We start from the raw sequence: 18,471 nt of genomic DNA, 5'->3' as shown, positions 1-18,471 counted from the left end.
TGCCCTCCTCTGGGTCCCATCGGCCAGACAGTGTCAGCTGGCGGCCCCCAGGATGAGGGCGTTCTCTGTGGTCGCACCGACCCTCTGGAATGGTTTACCCACTGGGCTCCGTACGGCCCCCGACCTCCGCACCTTCCGTGCCGACCTAAAGACATGGCTCTTTCAGCAAATTCCCTGATCTGCCGTGCATTTTAATTTGGGGCATTTGGGGTTTTAAATCGGATTTTAATATTTTAATTCTATTTATTGTTGGGTTGTTTTATTCTGTCAGACGCCCCGAGTCCCTCGGGAGAAGGGCGGCATATAAATATGACAATAAATAAATAAATAAATAAATAAATAAATAAATAAATAAATAAATAAAATGTGCGGAACCAGCGCCTGCGCCCCACCCCATGCATGCATACATGACCCCCTGCACGAGCCTCACCCATTCATGCCTGCACAGCCCCCAACATGCGCCCCGCCCATGTGCACCCCACCCCCCATGCATAGCCCCCCGCATGCCCCCCGCGGCAGAGACCTGACTGGCAGGCAGGAGGCGTGTGTGCATACGCAGAACTGAACTGGGGCGACGGCTCGTGTGCCATCATATCAGACGGGGTGCTCCATGCCACCTTTGGCATGGGTGTCATAGGTTTGCCATCACAGCCTTATACCATACTGAACAAATGGATGTCCAATCTTTTCTTGAAAACCTCTAGTGATGGAGCACCTACAACTCTGGGAAGAAAGCTGTTCCATTTGTTAATTGCTTTCACTGCCAGGAAATTTTTCCTTAGTTGCAGGTAGGATCTTTCTCTTTAACAAGTTTAACAAGCGCTCCATGGCATTGGACCTGGGTATCTTCGAGACCGTCTTCTGCCACCAGTAGCCTCCCACAGAGAGGGTCTCCTCAGGATGCCATCGGCCAAATTATGTCGGCTGGCGACACCCAGGGGGAGGGCCTTCTCTGTGGGAGCCACTGCCCTGTGGAATGAACTGCCCCCGGAAATGCGTAAGATCTCCGATCTCTGTGTATTTCGCTGTGCCTTCAAAACCTTGTTGTTCCGCCAGGCCGGGCTATCAATGTAAAGATTTTAATTGATTTTAAATGTGCGGTTTTAAATTTGGGGGTTTTATAATTGAGCCAATTATTTAATAATTTTAATTATTTTTAAATTTTGTCTGTCTTTGTGTTTTTAATCAGGCTGTACACTGCCCTGAGTCCTTCAGGAGAAGGGCGGTATAGAAATAAAATAAAATAAAATATTAAAATAAAATAAAATAAAATAAATAAATAAATAAATACTTCTTGTCGTGCCCTCAGGTGCTTTGGAGAGTAAGTCAACCCTCTCTTCTCTGCGGCTGCCCCTCAAGTACTGGAAAACTGTATCAAGTCAGGGTAGTTAAAGCCCCCCATTACTGTAGTGGTGTATTTTCCACACACCTTAGCTAACTGATTAACAGCAAGTTCATCTATTTTCTCTGCTTGATTGGGTGGGATTCTATAGGAATGTCATTTCTTTTTCCTCCAGTATTTACCCAAATGCATTCAAGAGGGCTTTGTTCTCTGGTATTACATATTTTTTTTTAAAAAAAAATTGATTTATATGCCGCCCTTCTCCGGAGACTCAGGGCGGCTTACAATGTGTTAAGCAATAGCCTTCATTCTTTTGTATATTTATACAAAGTCAGCTTATTGCCCCCACAAACTGGGTCCTCATTTCACCTACCTTAGAAAGGATGGAAGGCTGAGTCAACCTTGAGCCTTGGAGGGATTCAAACCAGTAGTAATTGCAGGCAGCTGTGTTAATAACAGGGTGCTTAGACCACTGTACTATCAAGGCTATTGCTGTAGAGGTGTAGTGATTTCTTACATACAATGCAATTCCACTTCCTTTTTTGCTGGGTCTGTTTCTTTTGAACTATTTATATCCTTCTATAGAAAAAATATTGAATTCCAAGGAGGGATTAAATAAATGCATGGCATCACCCCACCAGTGACTTTAAAGTCTACCAGTGGTAATAAAAACATTCCCAGTTGCTGAAGACATGTCCCTCCCCCAACATGGATGTTGCCATATTTGTCCATTTAAGGAAGCAAAATCCATGCATCCGTAGGCACCAGGTTGGGGAGATCTGCTTCTGGGACCATTTGCCAAAATCAAGACTTAGCATCTGCTGAAGCCAAGATGAGACAAAGAAGAAAACACAAACTTCAGGAAAAGATTGGCAAAAGAAGGGACAAAAATAGAGAGGAATATTTTAATTTGTGGGAGAAAAATGAGCAAAGAATTTTGCACTCCGTGTGTTTTTGTGGCTGACACAAGTAACACTTTTCTTGTTGGTAGTGAGGATTTCAACTCTGATATGCCCAATTCCTGGCTGTAATAAACATCAAGCAAGAAAACATACAGTAGTGGCCAAAATTGTGGAAAAGTTTTTGAGAAAAGTGTATTTTCTAAAACTAACTAATAACACCACTTTTTTTTTTTGGAGTAGTACCATAAAATTATATATCAATGGAAAGATAATTTAATCGAGAATGTAATGAGATAACTTTTATGAAGGATTTGCTATTAGAATAGCAGTTACAGTATAAAGAAGAAAAGTGAAACACGTAGAAAAAACGAGATATACAAAAATTATCACCATGTCAGTTAATACTAAGTTGGGTAACCCCTAGTATGAATTATGGCCTTACAACGTCTTCCCATGGAGTGAACCAAGTCTTTTAGTTCTGCAGCTGTTATAATGTGAAACCAAGATTGAATGATTGCTTCTATTAACTGGGTTTTATTGCTGGGTCGCTTCTGACTAACAAGTTTCTTTAGTCGGCTCCATAGATTTTCAATTGGGTTAAGGTCTGGGCTATTCCCAGGCCATTCCAACAGTAGAATATGATTGTCTTGAAACTCCCCCCAAAAGTGGTGTTATTAGCCATCAAATTTCAAAAATACACTTTTCCCAAAAGGTTTCCACAATTTTGGCCACTACTATTCTAGATTACAAAAATCTTGCGCCCCTTAAATTCAAACAATTAGTCCAGGGAATGTGATTTATGACAGGGTAGTACATGTAGCCAGTGGTGAAATCCAATTTTTTTTACTGCTGGTTCTGTGGGTGTGGCTTGGTGTGTGTGGGCATGGGCGTGGCTTGGTGGGCGTGGCAGGGGAAGGATACTGCAAAATCTCCATTCCCACTCCACTCCAGGGGAAGGATACTGCAAAATCTCCATTCCCACCCCACTTCAGGGAAAGGATATTGCAAAATCTCCATTCCCACCCCACTCTGGGATCAGCCAGAGGTGATATTTGCCGGTTCTCTGAACTGCTCAAAATTTCCACTACCGGTTCTCCAGAACCTATCAGAACCTGCTGGATTTCACTCCTGCAGGTAGCCAAGAAAGGAAAAACCGCTAAGAAAGAAAAGTTGCACATTTCCCAAGTGACAATATTTTAATGAGGCAACATTGTTTGAAGCAAGCACAATTTCAAAAAAAAAAAAATTCCACAGGAACTGAACTGGGTTATCTAGAAATCAAATGATAGACAGACGGGATTCGGGAATCAAAGCGTCTGACCCTTTCGCCCTCCCCCCAAAGAGAGAAGATACATGTTACATTAAAGCATCAGAAGGCTAGTCTGGTGATTTTTGGAGCGGCTCATTCAACTGAGCTTTCGCACAAAAGCGTTGCTATTCTGAGGACAGTTCTTGTGACACACACAGCTAATAATGGACATCACCGGATGTTGGATGGTGTTGCCTTGAGGGCAAAGAAATTTCACCTGGATTGTTTTGGTCATGTGTGGCGTGCAGCATCGTCCATCGTTGCAGATGCCACAGTAACGGGGTTTATACATCTGGATGCTTGTGCAGTTCTGGTATTCCAGATGGACAGCTGTGGGAGACTTTATAGTTCGGAGGCATTTTTTCCCCTTCTACGAGAAAGAACCGAACATTAATTTGGTGGAGGCTCACATTCAATTTGATGCAACATTGTCGTGATACATTAAAATGGAACGGGTATCATTTCTCTACCATCACTCTGCTAAACAAATAATTCCCTCAACAATGTCAAACTATTTACTAAGTCTGCACTACTATTAATCTTCTCATTGTTCCTATCACCCATCTCCTCCCACTTATGACTGTATGACTGTAACCTTGTTGCTGGTATCCTTAAGATTTATATTGACTTGTTTCCCTATGACTAACTATCATTAAGTGTTGTACCTTATGATTCTTGACAAATGTATCTTTTATGTACACTGAGAGCATATGCACCAAGATAAATTCCTTGTGTGTCCAATCACACTTGGCCTATTCTATTCTATTCTATTCTATTCTATTCTATTCTATTCTATTCTATTCTATTCTATTCTATTCTATTCTATTCTATTCTTTTATTCTATTTTGGCTGGAGACCACTTGTAAAGCTTTTTGGATTAGAATGGAAGCCAGACTGTCTGGGCAAGGATGCTAAATAAGAAATCTGTGCAGAAAATGTTTATGAAGATTCTCAGTCATCCAGGTCATGGTTGCCTCAAAACTGCTTTTTCAAAAGGCAACTGGACTTTATTTTTTCCCTTGAGGAAGAAGAAGACGTCTCGCTTCTCATCCAAGAAGTTTCATTGGTTCTGGCTCGATGGTGGATGGAGGGGATGGAAGGATTAGTTCTGATGGAAGGATTAGTTCTGTGCAGAAAAATGTTGCATGGAAAACTTTACCCTTAGACAAGTCTGGCGTAATAAAAATACCTTTCACATAAAAAGGTATTTAAAGGCCAGTCATCTAACAGATGAGCACAATTCAACTCGACAATTCGACACACAATTCGACACACTGACGATGTCTCCTCGAATGGTGACAAAATGTTTGCAACCGAATTGCCAAGCTCGGAGCTCAGACCAACAGTCCAAAGTCTGGCAATTTCAGAATTGCGTGGTTATAGTGAAATTGCAGGAAAAAAAGTGAGAATTAACGGAAGACACCACTTTTCTTATGTACACAACGTTTTTTTTACAAATGGGTTCCTACAGGCTGTAAATCAACAATTGGCGGGTTAAGATGGACCTTATTTCATATATTTACTTTTGGGGATCTTAATGGAAATTTCTCCTTAGTTCTAGGTTGCTTCTTTCCTTGATTAGTTTCCACCCATTGCTTCTTGTTCTACCCTCAGGTGCTTTGGAGAATAGCTTGACTCCCTCTTCTTTGTGGCAACCCCTGAGATATTGGAACACTGCTATCATGTCTCCCCTAGTCCTTCTTTTCATCAAACTAGACATACCCAGTTCCAGCAACCATTTTTTATGTTTTAGCCTCCAGTACCCTAATCATCTTTATTGCTCTTCTCTGCACTCTTTCTAGAGTCTTAACATCTTTTTTACATTGTGGCGACCAAAACTGGATGCAGCATTCCAAGTGTGGCCTTACCAAGGCATTATAAAGTGGTATTAACACTTCACGTGAACCCAACTCTTCTGCCATAAAAGGGAATAAATGTCCATTACCCCAAATGTCTCTTCTTTTCTTAGAGAAAACTTTCCCAGAATAATCTTATAGTACCACTGGGAAGTCTGACGCAGAAAGTTTGACATGGCTCAAAATCTTTGAAATATCCTTGGAGGCAGACCCCAATTATTCAACCACACCAGCTCATTATTTGTTAAAGAAACATGGAAGGTTGGGATATAGATGGAATCAATTCTTTAAACTGAGAGTTGAAAGATGGCCATATTGTTGTATGGCATGTGCTTCCAGTAGTACATTTACTGCTACTTCGGAATTAATTAATACAAAATAGAGCTGGAAGGGACCTTCGAGGCCTTCTAGTCCAACCCCCTGCTCAAGCAGGAGATCCTATAACATTTCAGACAAGTGGCTGTTCAGTCTCTTCTTAAAAATTCTCCAGTGATGAAGCACCCACAATTTCTGAAGGCAAGCTGTTCCACCGGTTAATTGTTCTCAGTTAGGAAGTTTCTCCTTAATTCCAGGTTGCTTTTCTCCTAATGTCAAGAATGACAAAGGTCTTCCAGACATCTAAGATACTGCCTAGATGGCCTTATTTTGGCGATCCAGTAGCACTGCAAGCTACTATTTGGACCCAGCTGTTACAACGGTACTGATGGTAGCGCCTACATAAAACCATATAGGCTAGCTCCCAAAGACACCTGTCACAAGCATAGATTTTCGTAAGTCTATTTTGTACTGGGCTCCCCCTAAGGGAATCTTGCTCAGCTTGTACTTTCTGGTTTTGCTGGGAGTCCCAGGGTGGATAAAAATCAATGATTTTTAAAAAAAATCAAAAAAATCAGATTTTTTAAATTTAAATCGGATTTTTTTGATTTAAATTGGATTTTTTTTATTTTTATCGAATTTATTTTAATAAAAAACTTTGGGGGTAAAAATCTATCGTAAGATAGTTTTCTATTTAAGATACATAAATAATTTAGTTTATTCAGCATGAAATGGAGCTTAGTTATGTAGCATGAGGCTGTATATTCTGCAACACTGGGACTATCGGTGAGTCAACAGTGGGTCAAAGAAGTAGCAGAGATGACAGTTGCTCTTTAAAAATGATGATTTAAATCGAGTTGATTTAAATCAAGCCTTTTTACTAGTGATTTAAATCAACTCGATTTAAATCAAATCCACCCTGGCTGGGACTACAATTCTCATAATTCCTAGTCAACACGATAATCAGGAAATCCCAGCCACATATCTAGTTTGCTGATATGTTCGCTGCAGCATCAGATTCCATATTGTACTCACAGTATATATGAGTTCTGACTAAAGGAATGTCCGCACTGAATCAGTTTTGTGAGTAGAATTATAGAATTAACAAATGGCTTGAGAGATCGTAGGCCATCTTTTGAGACGTTGGCTAGTCTGCAACAGTCCCATTGCTCTGATTGCACTTGTGTTCAGTGTGTGATGGGAGACTACCAAAAATCTATGTTGTCGCAATGACAATTCCACTTCCAAAGCCACTTCTGAAGATAGGTAAAGGTAAAAGTTCCCCTCACACATATGTGCTAGTCGTTCCCGACTCTGCTCATCTCCGTTTCAAAGCCGAAGAGCCAGCACTGTCCGAAGACGTCTCCGTAGTCATGTGGCCAGCATGACTAAACACCGAAGGCGCACGGAACGCTGTTACCTTCCCACCAAAGGTGGTCCCTATTTTTCTACTTGCATTTTTACATGATTTCAAACTGCTAGGTTGGCAGAAGCTGGGACAAGTAACGGGAGATCACTCCATTACGCGGTGCTAGGGATTCGAACCGCCAAATTTTCAGATCGACAAGCTCAGCGTCTTAGCCACTGAGCCACTGTGTCCCTCTTGAGTCACTGCGTCCCTCTGACGATAAATGCACCCTAAATGACCTACTGGATCAGGTTGAGATTCATCTAGTCCACAAGTCTCCAAACTTTGCAACTTTAAGACTTGTGGAATTCAACTCCCAGAATTGCTCAGCCAGAATTTCTCAGAGTTGAAGTCTACAAGTCTTCAAGTTGCCAAGGTTGGAGATCCCTGGTCTAGTCCAGCATGGTATTTCCCACAGTGGCTCAATCTAAGAAACCCAGGACGCTCACAAACAGGTTGGTAGAAATAACTGAAATGAGGAACTTAATAACCATCTCAACCTTTACCTCCAAGCCAAAATTCTACATGCTCTTCTCTCCAAAATTAATACAGAATTAGCACCAGCACTGGAACGTACCTTATCAGGCGGTGGACTCTTTTCACAGGGGCGCACTTCACATAGCCTCATCTCTTTCACCATCTCACACATCGGGTTCTTGTTGGTGACTCTGGTGGAGGCTCCCATGCCACAGCTGGTGGAACAGGCGCTCCATTCCGTTGTCTGCTCAATGCAGTTAGAACTGGAGTCAGAACCTTCAGCCCCCAAGGTAGCTTCCTGTCTGAATCCTGAAGGCAAAATTGCGACAATGAACTGCTCAGTTGCCCACAGGTTCTCACACAGTAAAAGATTAAGATATTAGCTTCAAACTGGAAAGGATATAGTTGGCGATCAGTGCATGGCTCAATCATGTCCTGCAGGCTACAAAATACTTTTATCACCCCGTAATGGAGTTCGAGCTCTAAATGGAGCTGAGCATTTACAGGCCGGATGCCCTTCCTGATGCCTATGCAGAGTTCACAGCAGATATTTTCTCTTTGCGCCCTAATAGAGAAACATCCGTCACTGCCTATTATTGAATTCTCATCCTTCCAAGTGGAGGCTACTAAAGATTATAATTTTTGCAAAAAAAAAAACTCCAAACAAATTCAGCCATAGGGGCCACACCAAGAAACATATTATACAGGTCCTCTGTGTAGCGGCGACTGCGGGAGGCTCCGCCTACCTGCCCGGATGGCTCCGCCTACCCGCCCGGACGGCTTAGCGCATATACAGAAGCATCGCGCACGCATGCGCATGTGTCCATAAGCGAACCGGTAGCGACCGAAATTGAAACCCACTACTGGATTACATGCTGGTTGCCAGTGCCTAAATTTGATCACATGGGTGCTGCAACCATTGTAATTGCAAACACCTGTCATAAGCCACTTTTTCAGTGCTGTCATAACTTCAGTCGCTAAACAATTGGTCATAAGTGGAGGACTTCCTAATAATTCACCATCAAAAGACATTAGGTGGATGAAGATGATAAAATAAGAATTTATTGCAGAGAATAACCTAAGTAGGGAAATAGAAACATTACATTGAGTTTCCAGCTGTTATGTTATTCCTCTTCTGATTGTTCATTGATGTAAAGGTTGACAACTAATTTCTCTTTCTCAAGGTATTTACTGTCTTTTTTTGTACACCACATTGATTTAATATTTGTTTAGTTTGCTGCCTTGGGTAGCTTCTCAAGAGGAAGTCTATAAATATTTCCATATGAGGGAACTGTAATTTTAAAAAATGATTTTCAAAAACATATGTATTTTGTAATACAGCAAGGATAACCTTGACTGTAAGGTCCCAAATCTATACTCAAGACAGATTTGTAGTCAATCTAATATAGACTCTGAGGTTTGAAGGGCTGCATTTCTTTAATAGGCTAAACTTAATTTTATATAAAGATAGTTCTTGACTTATGACCACAATGGAGCCCAAAATTTTTGTTGCTAAGCGAGGCAGTTGCTAAGAGAATTATGCCTCATTTCACGACCTTTTTTGACACAGTTGTTAAGTGAATCATTGCAATTGTTAAGTTAGTAACATGGTTGTTAAGTTTATCTCGCTTCCCCATTGACTTTGCTTGTCAGAAGGTCGCAAAAGGAGATTGCATGACCCTGGCACACAGCAACCGTCATAACTATGAGTCAATCTGAATCTTGACCGTATGACCATGGGGATGCTGCAATAAGTGTGTCATAAGTGTGTCAATTAAGTCATAAGTGTGAAAAACCGTCATAAGTCACTTTTTTCAGTGCCTTTGTAACTTCAAACGGTTACTAAATTAACTGTTGTAAGCCAAGGGGCTACCTGTATATGGTAACATTAGCTACTTACAAAATTTCATAGCAATATATAATTAATACCAGCAATTAAAGGGGAAAAAAAAATCAAAAATAATAAAAGCACACATGGAAACATCATGTAAAATATATTCAGGAGCAAAGAAACAATAATCTAACAAAATAAAAGCAGCAATTAAAATTCAAAGCAGTATTGTTATTCAATGTTTTGGGAGAATAAAAACGACTTTGTCTAAAGAAAGGCCTTATGTGGTAGAATGCAACAGCTAGACTGTTCCGGGTCACTATTTTCTTAGCTAGGAAAATAAATATTTTTAGATTTTAGGGCTATGACTGGCCCTCCAAAAATTTGAGCACTCTTCTCAAAATCAACCATTAAAGTGCAATTTTTCATAACACAGAAAGAGAAATTTTTGGGAAGCAACCACACTGAACGTAACTTTAAAATAATTCTCAATTACATTTCAATCCAATGATTGACACCCTCCAGAAGTAGGTTCTACTACTACTGGTTCTGTGGGCGTGGCTTATTTTGTAGGCGTGGTTTGATGGTCATGTGACAAACAATTCTTTAGAATTTAGCAGAGGTACTGGTCTACCAGGCTTTTAACTGCTTGCAGAGCCGTACTGGTCTAACCATTTGTTTTTGGAGCATACCAATCTACCCATTTGTTTTTGGAGCGCATTGATCTACCCATTTGTTTTTGGAGCATTCCGGTCTACCCATTTGTTTTTGGAGCGCACTGGTCTACCACCACACTGCCTTTTACCGCTGATCAGCTGTAGGGCGGCCCTTTGAAGCGCCGCGGCAAGAGTTTAAACAGTTTTTTGCCGCTTTGCCACCACCGAGAACATCGGAAACCGCTTTCAGGCAGCTTGGCCTCAATTGCCAATCTACCACCACCGAGCGGTTTACAAGGAGCGGATTGGTTCTAGCCGATCAGTTGGAAGGCTTCTTGGCTTCTCAATTTAAAGCTACGGCGTCTTGTTTTTTTCCCTCTTCTTTGTCAAGTGAGCCCTGATTTTTTCCTTCTAGCCAATCAGCTGGGACTCGGGAGGCAGCGAATAGATTGGGGGTGGGGCCAGGCAGAGGTGGTATTTACAGGTTCTACGAACTACTCAAAATTTCCACTATCGGTTCACAAGAACCAAGGAGAACCGGTAGCAACCCACCACTGACACCCCCTCTTAATTGTTCAACTGTGGCCCAGGGCTTGTCCCTCCAGGAGCCACAAATTCACTATGTTGGTTTTCAAGTTTCTCCTCACAACCTTAAGAATTGAAAACTTCAAGGCACCAGTTTTCATGTTCCCTAAATATCTTCTGTTCGTTCAATGTGGTTGTCAAAAGATACCCAGGAACCTTAAGATCAGCCTTTCTCAGTGAGGTTCTCCGGAATTCTAAGCTTCTACAAGAGGTTGCGAGAGAGAACTTCTACAATCGTAATCCGTGAGAGATTATGATTGGGGGGAAAAAAAAACCTTTGTAAACTTTGCATGCCAAAATGGTGGGAATTTTTATGCATGATTGATGATTCCGTTGCCAGCCTGCTGTTTTGCTGTTGCTGTAAACATCGTAAAACATGGATTGTGCAGGCTTAAAGAGAATCGTATGGTGGAGCTTGTATGCAATTTCCCCCCCACCCCAAATTTTTATGCAGGGGTTCATTGGTGGTTACTGTAATTGAAAACACCACATAGGATATTTATGGTATAAAATTAGTGAAATCTCCCTCCCTATGAATTGCATACATGAGGACATGACATAATATCTCCTCTCCTTGAGAGCTTAATGGAAGACGGGCAGCGTATAATATTCTGATAGTGCAACTGACACAGTGCAATTGACACAATGCCTCCCCATAGTTATAAATTACCTTTGTGGTTGAGTACCTTGATGTTATTCAATGTTTTAGACCAATAAAAGACAATACAGGGAGGTAATTTATACAAGCTAACTCACAAAAATGGCCCTGAATGTTATGTGAAGGTAATTATTAGCCATGAACTGTCCTGTGTTAAATACGGATAGTTCTTGACTTACAACAATTCATTTAGTGACCATTTGAAGTGACGACACTGAATAAAGTGACTTATGGTCATTTTTCGCACTTACGACCTTTGCAGCAGGGGTCACATGATATACATTCGGATGCTTGACCACTGACTCACATTTATGACGGTTGCAGTGTCATGGGATCCTCTTTTGCGACCTTCTGACAAGCAAAATCAATGAGGAAACAAGATTCATTTAACAACCGTGTTATTAATTCAACAACTGCAGCGCTTCACTTAACAAATGTGGTGAGAAAAGTCCTAAAGTGGGGCAAAACTCAACAAACTTTTCACTCAGCAACATAAATTTTGGGCTCCATTGTGGTCGTAAGTTGAGGACTACCGGTATTTCTGGCTCAGGGTTGAAATGATGGGTTCTTGGTGGTCTCTGAGCTTAGAACCAAGGAACTTTCATTTATTTTCTGTTTCTGGTCTTTGGCTGTTATAAAGTTGGAATGCATCTCCATGTGTGCCGTATCTCAGGGGTCTCCAACCTTGGCAACTTTAAGACTTGTGGACTTCAACTCCCAGAATTCCTCAGCCAGCAAAGCTTTGAAGCCAAAGCAAAGCTGGCTGAGGAATTCTGGGAGTTGAAGTCCATAAATCTTAAAGTTGCCAAGGTTGGAGACCCCTGCCATATCTGACTGTTTTGTATCGATAGCCATAAAGCAATTTCATTAAATGCCTATTTTTTTAGGTGTTTTTTGAATCAGTTTTCACTTCCAATGATTGACTGAACAAGAGTAGAAAATGTCTGGAACACTCTACCTGATCCTGTTGTTAGTCTCGCTAATCCCCATACCTTTTACCTTAAACTGTCTACCGTGGACCTTTCATGTTTCTTAAGAGGTCCCTAAGGGGGCGTGCATAAGTGCATCAGCGTGCCTACTGTCCCTGTCCTACTGTCCCCATTTATATGCAATCATTCTATGTGTTTATGGCTGTGTTTTGCCTACTTATATCCTTTTATTTGTGCCAATTTTTTTCATGTGTCCATGTCTATGTCTATACAGTTGCTTGTTTCCTTGTACTTGCTGATAGATAGATAGATAGATAGATAGATAGATAGATAGATAGATAGATAGATAGATGATGGATGGATAGATAGATAAGTAAGTAAGTAAGTAAATAAGTAAGTAAGTAAGTAAGTATCCCTGTAGTTTCCTTAGGGAGATTTCAGAAGTGGTTTGCCATTACCTCTTTTCTAGGGCTGAAAGGGAGGGACTACCCCCAAAAATCATCCATGCTGAAGGTGACATGGTCTCCCAGTTTTTAGCCTAGTGCCCTAACCACTATACAAAACTGCCTCTAATGTCATTCCTTATTACAGGACATTGGAAGGAGAAGAAAGCTTTTAAGTTAAGGTTTTCCCACAATACTAGTGTTTTGTTTTTTTTTAACACTATCACACTGATTTCACATGAGCCTTATGCTATAAGATTTAAACTGGAAGTTTTATGAGTGGCAGAATTTGGTGGCACGAAACCAAAAATGAATCGTGGTCTTGGATGACTAATCCCGCATGGCTTTTAAGCATTATATTTAACCTTAGGGCCATCTTAAGAACTGAACATTTGATTTAAGGTTGTTTTGCCACGTTGAGAAGGAAGCCAACATAAGCAAGATTTCTCCAGTCTCCCATACCATGCATAGTGACTTTCCCAATACAGTCCAGAGAGGCACAACCATTTTAAGGTTGAAGGCCTTACTTGGTCCTTGAATAATGCGCCAAGAAGTGTACTCTAAAAAAGAATTTAGGACCAGGACAAAGAAATGTGAATCACCAGCAGAAGAAGAAGAAAAACACTTAACATGATTGAGTATTAAATGCAAGTAACAGAGAACAATGTCATTTTCAATTAACTTAAATACAGATAGTCCTTGACTTATGACCACAACTGACTCCAAAATTCCTATTGCTAAGCGACACAGTTAAGTGAGTTTTGCCTTTTTTATTGCCACAGTTCTTAAGTGAATCACTGCAGATGTTAAATTAGCACAGGTAGTCCTCGACTTACGACCAGAATTGAGTCCAAAATTTCTGTTGCTAAGCGAGACATTTGTTAAGTGAATTTTGCCCCATTTTACGACCTTTCTTGCCGCATTTGTTAAGTGATTCGCTGCAGTTGTTAATTTAGTAACAAGATGTTAAGTGAATCTGACTTCCCCATTGACTTTGCTTGTCGAAAGGTCGCAATCAAGGTCGGGATCCTATGACCCCAGGACAGTGCAATTGTCATAAATATGAGTCACTTGCCAAGCATCTGAATTTTGATCACATGAGCATGGGGGATGTCGCAATGATCTTATGTGTAAAAACCGGTCGTCAGGCATTTTTTTTTCAGTGAAGTTGTAAGTCTGAACAGTCACTAAATAAACTCTTGTTAACTCAAGGACTTCCTCTAATATGGTTAAGTGAATGGTTGACTCTGCTTGTCAGAAGGTCCCAAAAGGGGATCATATGATTCCAGGAAATTTTCAGTGTCATAAATATGAGCCAATTGCCAAAAGTCTGAATTTTGATCAAGTGACCATGGGGATGCTGCACTGGTCATGTGAAAAATTGGTCATAAGTCACTTTTTTCAGTGCCGTTGTAACTTCCAATGGTCACTAAATGAACTGTTGTAAATTGAGGATTAGAAACAAATTTTGAAGGGCTCCTAGGGCCGTGATGGCGAACCTATGGCACATATGGCATGCGTAACCATATCAGATGGCACGCGAGCTCAGCTCCAACATGCATGTGTGCACTGGCCAGCTGATTTTGGGGCCTACCAGAAGGCAGGGAAACAGGCTGTTTCCTGCCTCCAGAGGGCCTGGGGGGGTGGGGTGGCCCATTTTTCTTTCTCACCTGGCTCCAGATCCCCTCTATGAGTCTAGGGAGGGCGAAAACAGCCTTCCCCACCCACCCCCCTTGGAGGCCCTCCGGAGGTGAGAAATGCCCCGTTTCCCAACTTCCGGTTGGACAGGAAGTGACGTTTTTTGCTGTCCCCAGCCTCCAGAGACTCCTAGAGAGGCTCCTCTGAGGGGGTGGGGAAGGCTGTTTTCGCCCTCCCTAGACTCATAGAGAGGATCTGGAGCCAGGTGAGAAAGAAAAATGGGCCCACAGGGCCATCACCTGCCAGGAGGGGGGGGGTTGCGTGCGCGTGGGCGGGGCGCATAGAATTATGGGTATGGCCACGTGTATGTGGGAACCTCCCCCGCTCCCCCCCCCCAAGCACGTGATGGCAAAAAGGTTAGCCATCACTGTCCTAGGGCTTCCACATTCATTTTACTCTTTTAGATCAACTTGATGCAAGGAATTAAGCCAGAAGTGTTAAACTCAAGGCCCATGGGCCGGAGGTGGCCCGCAGGGCCGCCCTGGGAACAGCGAAAAACTGGCCCATGATGCCTCTGCCAGCGAAAACGTGGCCCTCCCAAGCTCCGTTTTCACTGGCAAAGGGTTGCAGGAGTCCGTCCCAGCCGAAAACGGAGATTGGGAGCCCATTTTCGCTGGCAGAGACACCGCAGGCCACCAAAGATGCCCCTGACACAAGTGACGTCAAGTTGCCACGCCCACCCTGGCCGTACCCACCCAGTTGTCTCCGCGGTCAAACACAACCCTGATGTGGCCCTCCATGAAATCGAGTCTGACACCCCTGAATTAAGCTCTCCTAATTTCTTCTGGAAGAGATCAGAGATCTGTAACACTACACGAAATAAACTCAAATGCACCGAGACAGAAACGTATGTTCTTATCTGCCATACATTCCCAAGAATTGTGCCCCTCCATGACTGGCACTGATAAGTCACAACTGGTCTTGAAGGGTCGCAAGAGCACAGTAGATACTTCCGAAGAAGCAAAGACACCACTCTAAAGCCTTTATACCAGGGGTGAAATGTAAAATGTGTTTTTTGTCGGAAGAGGTTGTAGAAAAAATGCTTTTAAAAGTAAAAAAAAAAAAAAAAAACTCTGATGATCGTGCAACTCAGCTGAGTATGGTGTGAGTGGGGCGCACAGATTTTTGCTACCGGTTCTCCGAACCACCCGCCGACATTACTACCGGATCGGGCGATCCGGTCCAAACCGGGAGCATTTCACCCCTGCTTTACACCAGTGGTGGGTTGCCCCTGGTTCACACCGGTTCTATAGAACCGGTAGTAAAACCGGCAGGAGGCCCCGCCCACTGACCCTGACATCATGAAAATGCTTCTGTGCATGCGCAGAAGAGTGTGCACGCGTGCAGCCCCATTGCGAACCGGTAGTAAACGTAAGTAGAACCCATGCCTGCTTTACACACCTTCCATTGCAAAGTCTGCAGTGTCCTCCGTTTTAGGATCACACGACCACTGTTCACAGCATTCCTTGGGAACTTCAACTTTCCTTGGGAAGGGGCATTCGGGGCCAGGAAGCAACAAATCAACATTGCAGAGGGGCACACAGCTGATCTGTCCATCCCTGCAGGTACAGTGGTATTTACAGTTGGGCTGGAAGGTTTCCCCACTTCGATAAATAATCCCATCAAAAACACAGTTGTCTCCTTCAAGGTCTGAAGCAGAAGAAAAATAAATAAATCAAGCTATGTGTGAATCTTGATGAACGTATCTTTTCTTTTATGTACACTGAGAACATATGCACCAAGACAAATTCCTTGTGTATCCAATCATACTTGGCCAATAAAAAAATATAATTCTAATTCTAATTCTAATCTAGCTTGTTGGAATTCTCAGGTCATATCAATACCAAGAGCAGGAAAGAAAACCAGCATGAAAAAGATCTTAAATCTTCAAAGAAAAACCAGAAAGTACAGTTAAATCTAGCAAAAAGATGGAGCCATCTTCAAGCTGAATTCCTGGTGATTTCATGCACATCCATACAGCATTCTTGGTACCAATGTGACCATTTTTTTTTTCATTTGATTTATATGCCGCCCTTCTCCGAAGACTCAGGGCGGCTTACAATGTGCTCAGCAATAGCCTTCATCCTTTTGTATATTTATACAAAGTCAGCTTATTGCCCCCACAACTGGGTCCTCAATTTACCTACCTTAGAAAGGATGGAAGGCTGAGTCAACCTTGAGCCTTGGCGAGATTCGAACCCTGCAGTAATTGCAGGCAGCTGGTCTTAATAAGCTTAATAACAGGGTGCCTTAAACCCCTGTACTACCAAGGCTCTTCTTGATTTATGGATTGTTATGGATTTATGGATCTTGATTCTTAGTCATCCAGGTCATGGTCATCCAGGTCAAATAACAATCAAAGAGGCATCCCAAAGGTGCTTTTTCAAGAGGCAACTGGACTTTCTGGCTTTTCTTTGAAGACGTTTTACTTCTCATCCGAGAAGCTTCTTCAGCTCTGACTGAAGAATTTCCCCTCCATTCAGTCAGAGCTGAAGAAGCTTCTTGGATGAGAAACAAAACATCTTCAAAGAAAAAACAGAAAGTCCAATTGCCTCTTGAAAAAGCACCTGTGGGATGCCTCTTTGATTGTTATTTGGATTTCTCAATCTGCCCCAGAATTCACTGACAGTCTCCCATCCAAAGAGTAACCAGACCTTACCCTACTTAGCTACTCTGCCCAGGCAAGCTTTTTCTGATCTGTTTTTTTTTTTTTAAAAAAATTGAGATAGATCAGAAGGAAAGGAAAGCTGGCTGGGGAATTCTGGGAGTTGAAGTCCGGTTGGGACCCCTGCCTCAGAAGATTCCTCTCCCTCCGAGAGACAGCGCCTCTCGGGCCGGGAGCGACAGGAAAGCCCCGTTCAAGAAGAGGCCGAAAGTGCCTGCGGGAGAGAGCTCGAGAGAGCCGTTTACCCATACAGACGCCCAAGCCGGCTTCCCTTCCCGCTGCGCGGTCGCAATACAAGCCGGCGCTCTCATCGCAGGGCGTCGCTTCGGAGCAGTTTTCCCCGCGTTGCCGGGCGCAAGTCAGACAGCAGGAGCAGCCGTCTAAGACCGGCGGCACGCCGGGCTCGCAGGCGGGCGGCTCGGCGGGGCACTCGCACGGCAGGCGGCACCGGCGCTCCGGGCTGCGATCCTGCAAAGAGCAAAAAGAGCGAGAAGCGGCGTCAGCGGAGATACCACCTTTCCCCAGCCGCGCCGCTCCGACGCGCAAAGGCAAACCTCGGCCAGGGTCCCCGGGGAGAGGAGGAGGAGGAGGAGGATGCTGGGCGCTTGGGAGCCGGAGAGGCAGCCCAGCCGCTCCCGCCCTGCGTCTCCTTGCGCCTTCCCCATCGCGGTGGATGCGCCTCGCCAAACGCGCAAGCCTCCTTCGGCAGCCCGTTTATACCCGGCGCCTCCACGATCCGCCTCCGCCGGTTGGATGCGCGGCGGGCGCGGCAGAGCCAATGGCGGGCCGCGGTGTCGTGTTCGGCGCCGGCCTGAACAGGTGGCGTTGGAAAAAGTTGTTTCCAGGGTCTATTAGAGAGGACTTCAAATTTGGCCGCTTTAAGACTTGTGGACTTCAATTCCCAGAATTCTCCAGCCAGCTATGCTGGCTGGAGAATTCTGGGAGTTGAAGTCTGCCAAGTTTGAGGACCTCTGTAAAAACAGAACAGAATCCAGGTAGTCCTCGATTTACAACAGCTCGTTTTAGGGACCGGCACTGACAAAAGTGACTTAGGACCGTGAAAATGTATTTGAATATTAGTAGCTCGGGTTGGTTATTGTTGTTGTTGTTAGTTGCGAAGCAGCGGTGGGTTCTAAATTTTTTTACTACCGGTTGTGTTGGCGTGGATTATTTTGGGGTGTGGCTTGGAGGTCATGTGACTAAGTGGGCGTGGTTAGCTGGTCAGAGTCATTTCTGGAAGGTCCTCGCACTTACGATCCGACTCATTTGTTTGCTTTTAACACTGATCAGCTGTAGGATGGCCCTTTGAAGCCCCGCAAGAGTTTAAACAGTTTTTTTCCCTCTAGTCATTAGCTGGGACTCAGGAGGCAGCAAGAGATTGGGGGTGGGACCAAATA

General features: G+C 43.3%; 1 protein-coding gene across 1 annotated transcript; it reads right to left on the bottom strand.

The window, feature by feature from the left end:
• Nucleotides 1-3,421: 3,421 nt before the first annotated feature.
• CCN3 (cellular communication network factor 3) lies at nucleotides 3,422-17,807 on the bottom strand. The gene is made up of 5 exons (XM_034422319.3): nucleotides 17,629-17,807; nucleotides 17,320-17,542; nucleotides 15,811-16,059; nucleotides 7,710-7,918; nucleotides 3,422-3,923 (listed from the first exon to the last, which is right to left on the bottom strand). Exons 1-5 carry the CDS (start codon nucleotides 17,737-17,739, stop codon nucleotides 3,651-3,653), a joined length of 1,065 nt encoding a protein of 354 aa, XP_034278210.2. The 5' UTR covers nucleotides 17,740-17,807; the 3' UTR covers nucleotides 3,422-3,650.
• Between the last annotated feature and the right edge of the window lie 664 nt (nucleotides 17,808-18,471).

This window comes from Pantherophis guttatus, chromosome 3 (assembly GCF_059756535.1).
Source record: "Pantherophis guttatus breed Tessera chromosome 3, ASM5975653v1, whole genome shotgun sequence".
NCBI lineage: Eukaryota > Metazoa > Chordata > Lepidosauria > Squamata > Colubridae > Pantherophis > Pantherophis guttatus.
The sequence above is the reverse complement of the archived record's forward strand: the minus strand, read 5'-3'. Positions and strand labels throughout refer to the sequence as shown.

Excerpts from the sequence above, each read along its gene's own strand:
- CCN3 (XM_034422319.3), bottom strand. The coding sequence starts at position 17,739 with ATGGGGAAGGCGCAAGGAGACGCAGGGCGGGAGCGGCTGGGCTGCCTC. Across the intron at positions 16,060-17,319 it reads CGGCTTGGGCGTCTGTATGG|ACCTTGAAGGAGACAACTGT; the intron begins GTAAACGGCTCT and ends CTTCTGCTTCAG. Across the intron at positions 3,924-7,709 it reads AGAGTCCACCGCCTGATAAG|AAGGGGAAAAAATGCCTCCG; the intron begins GTACGTTCCAGT and ends TCTTTCTCGTAG.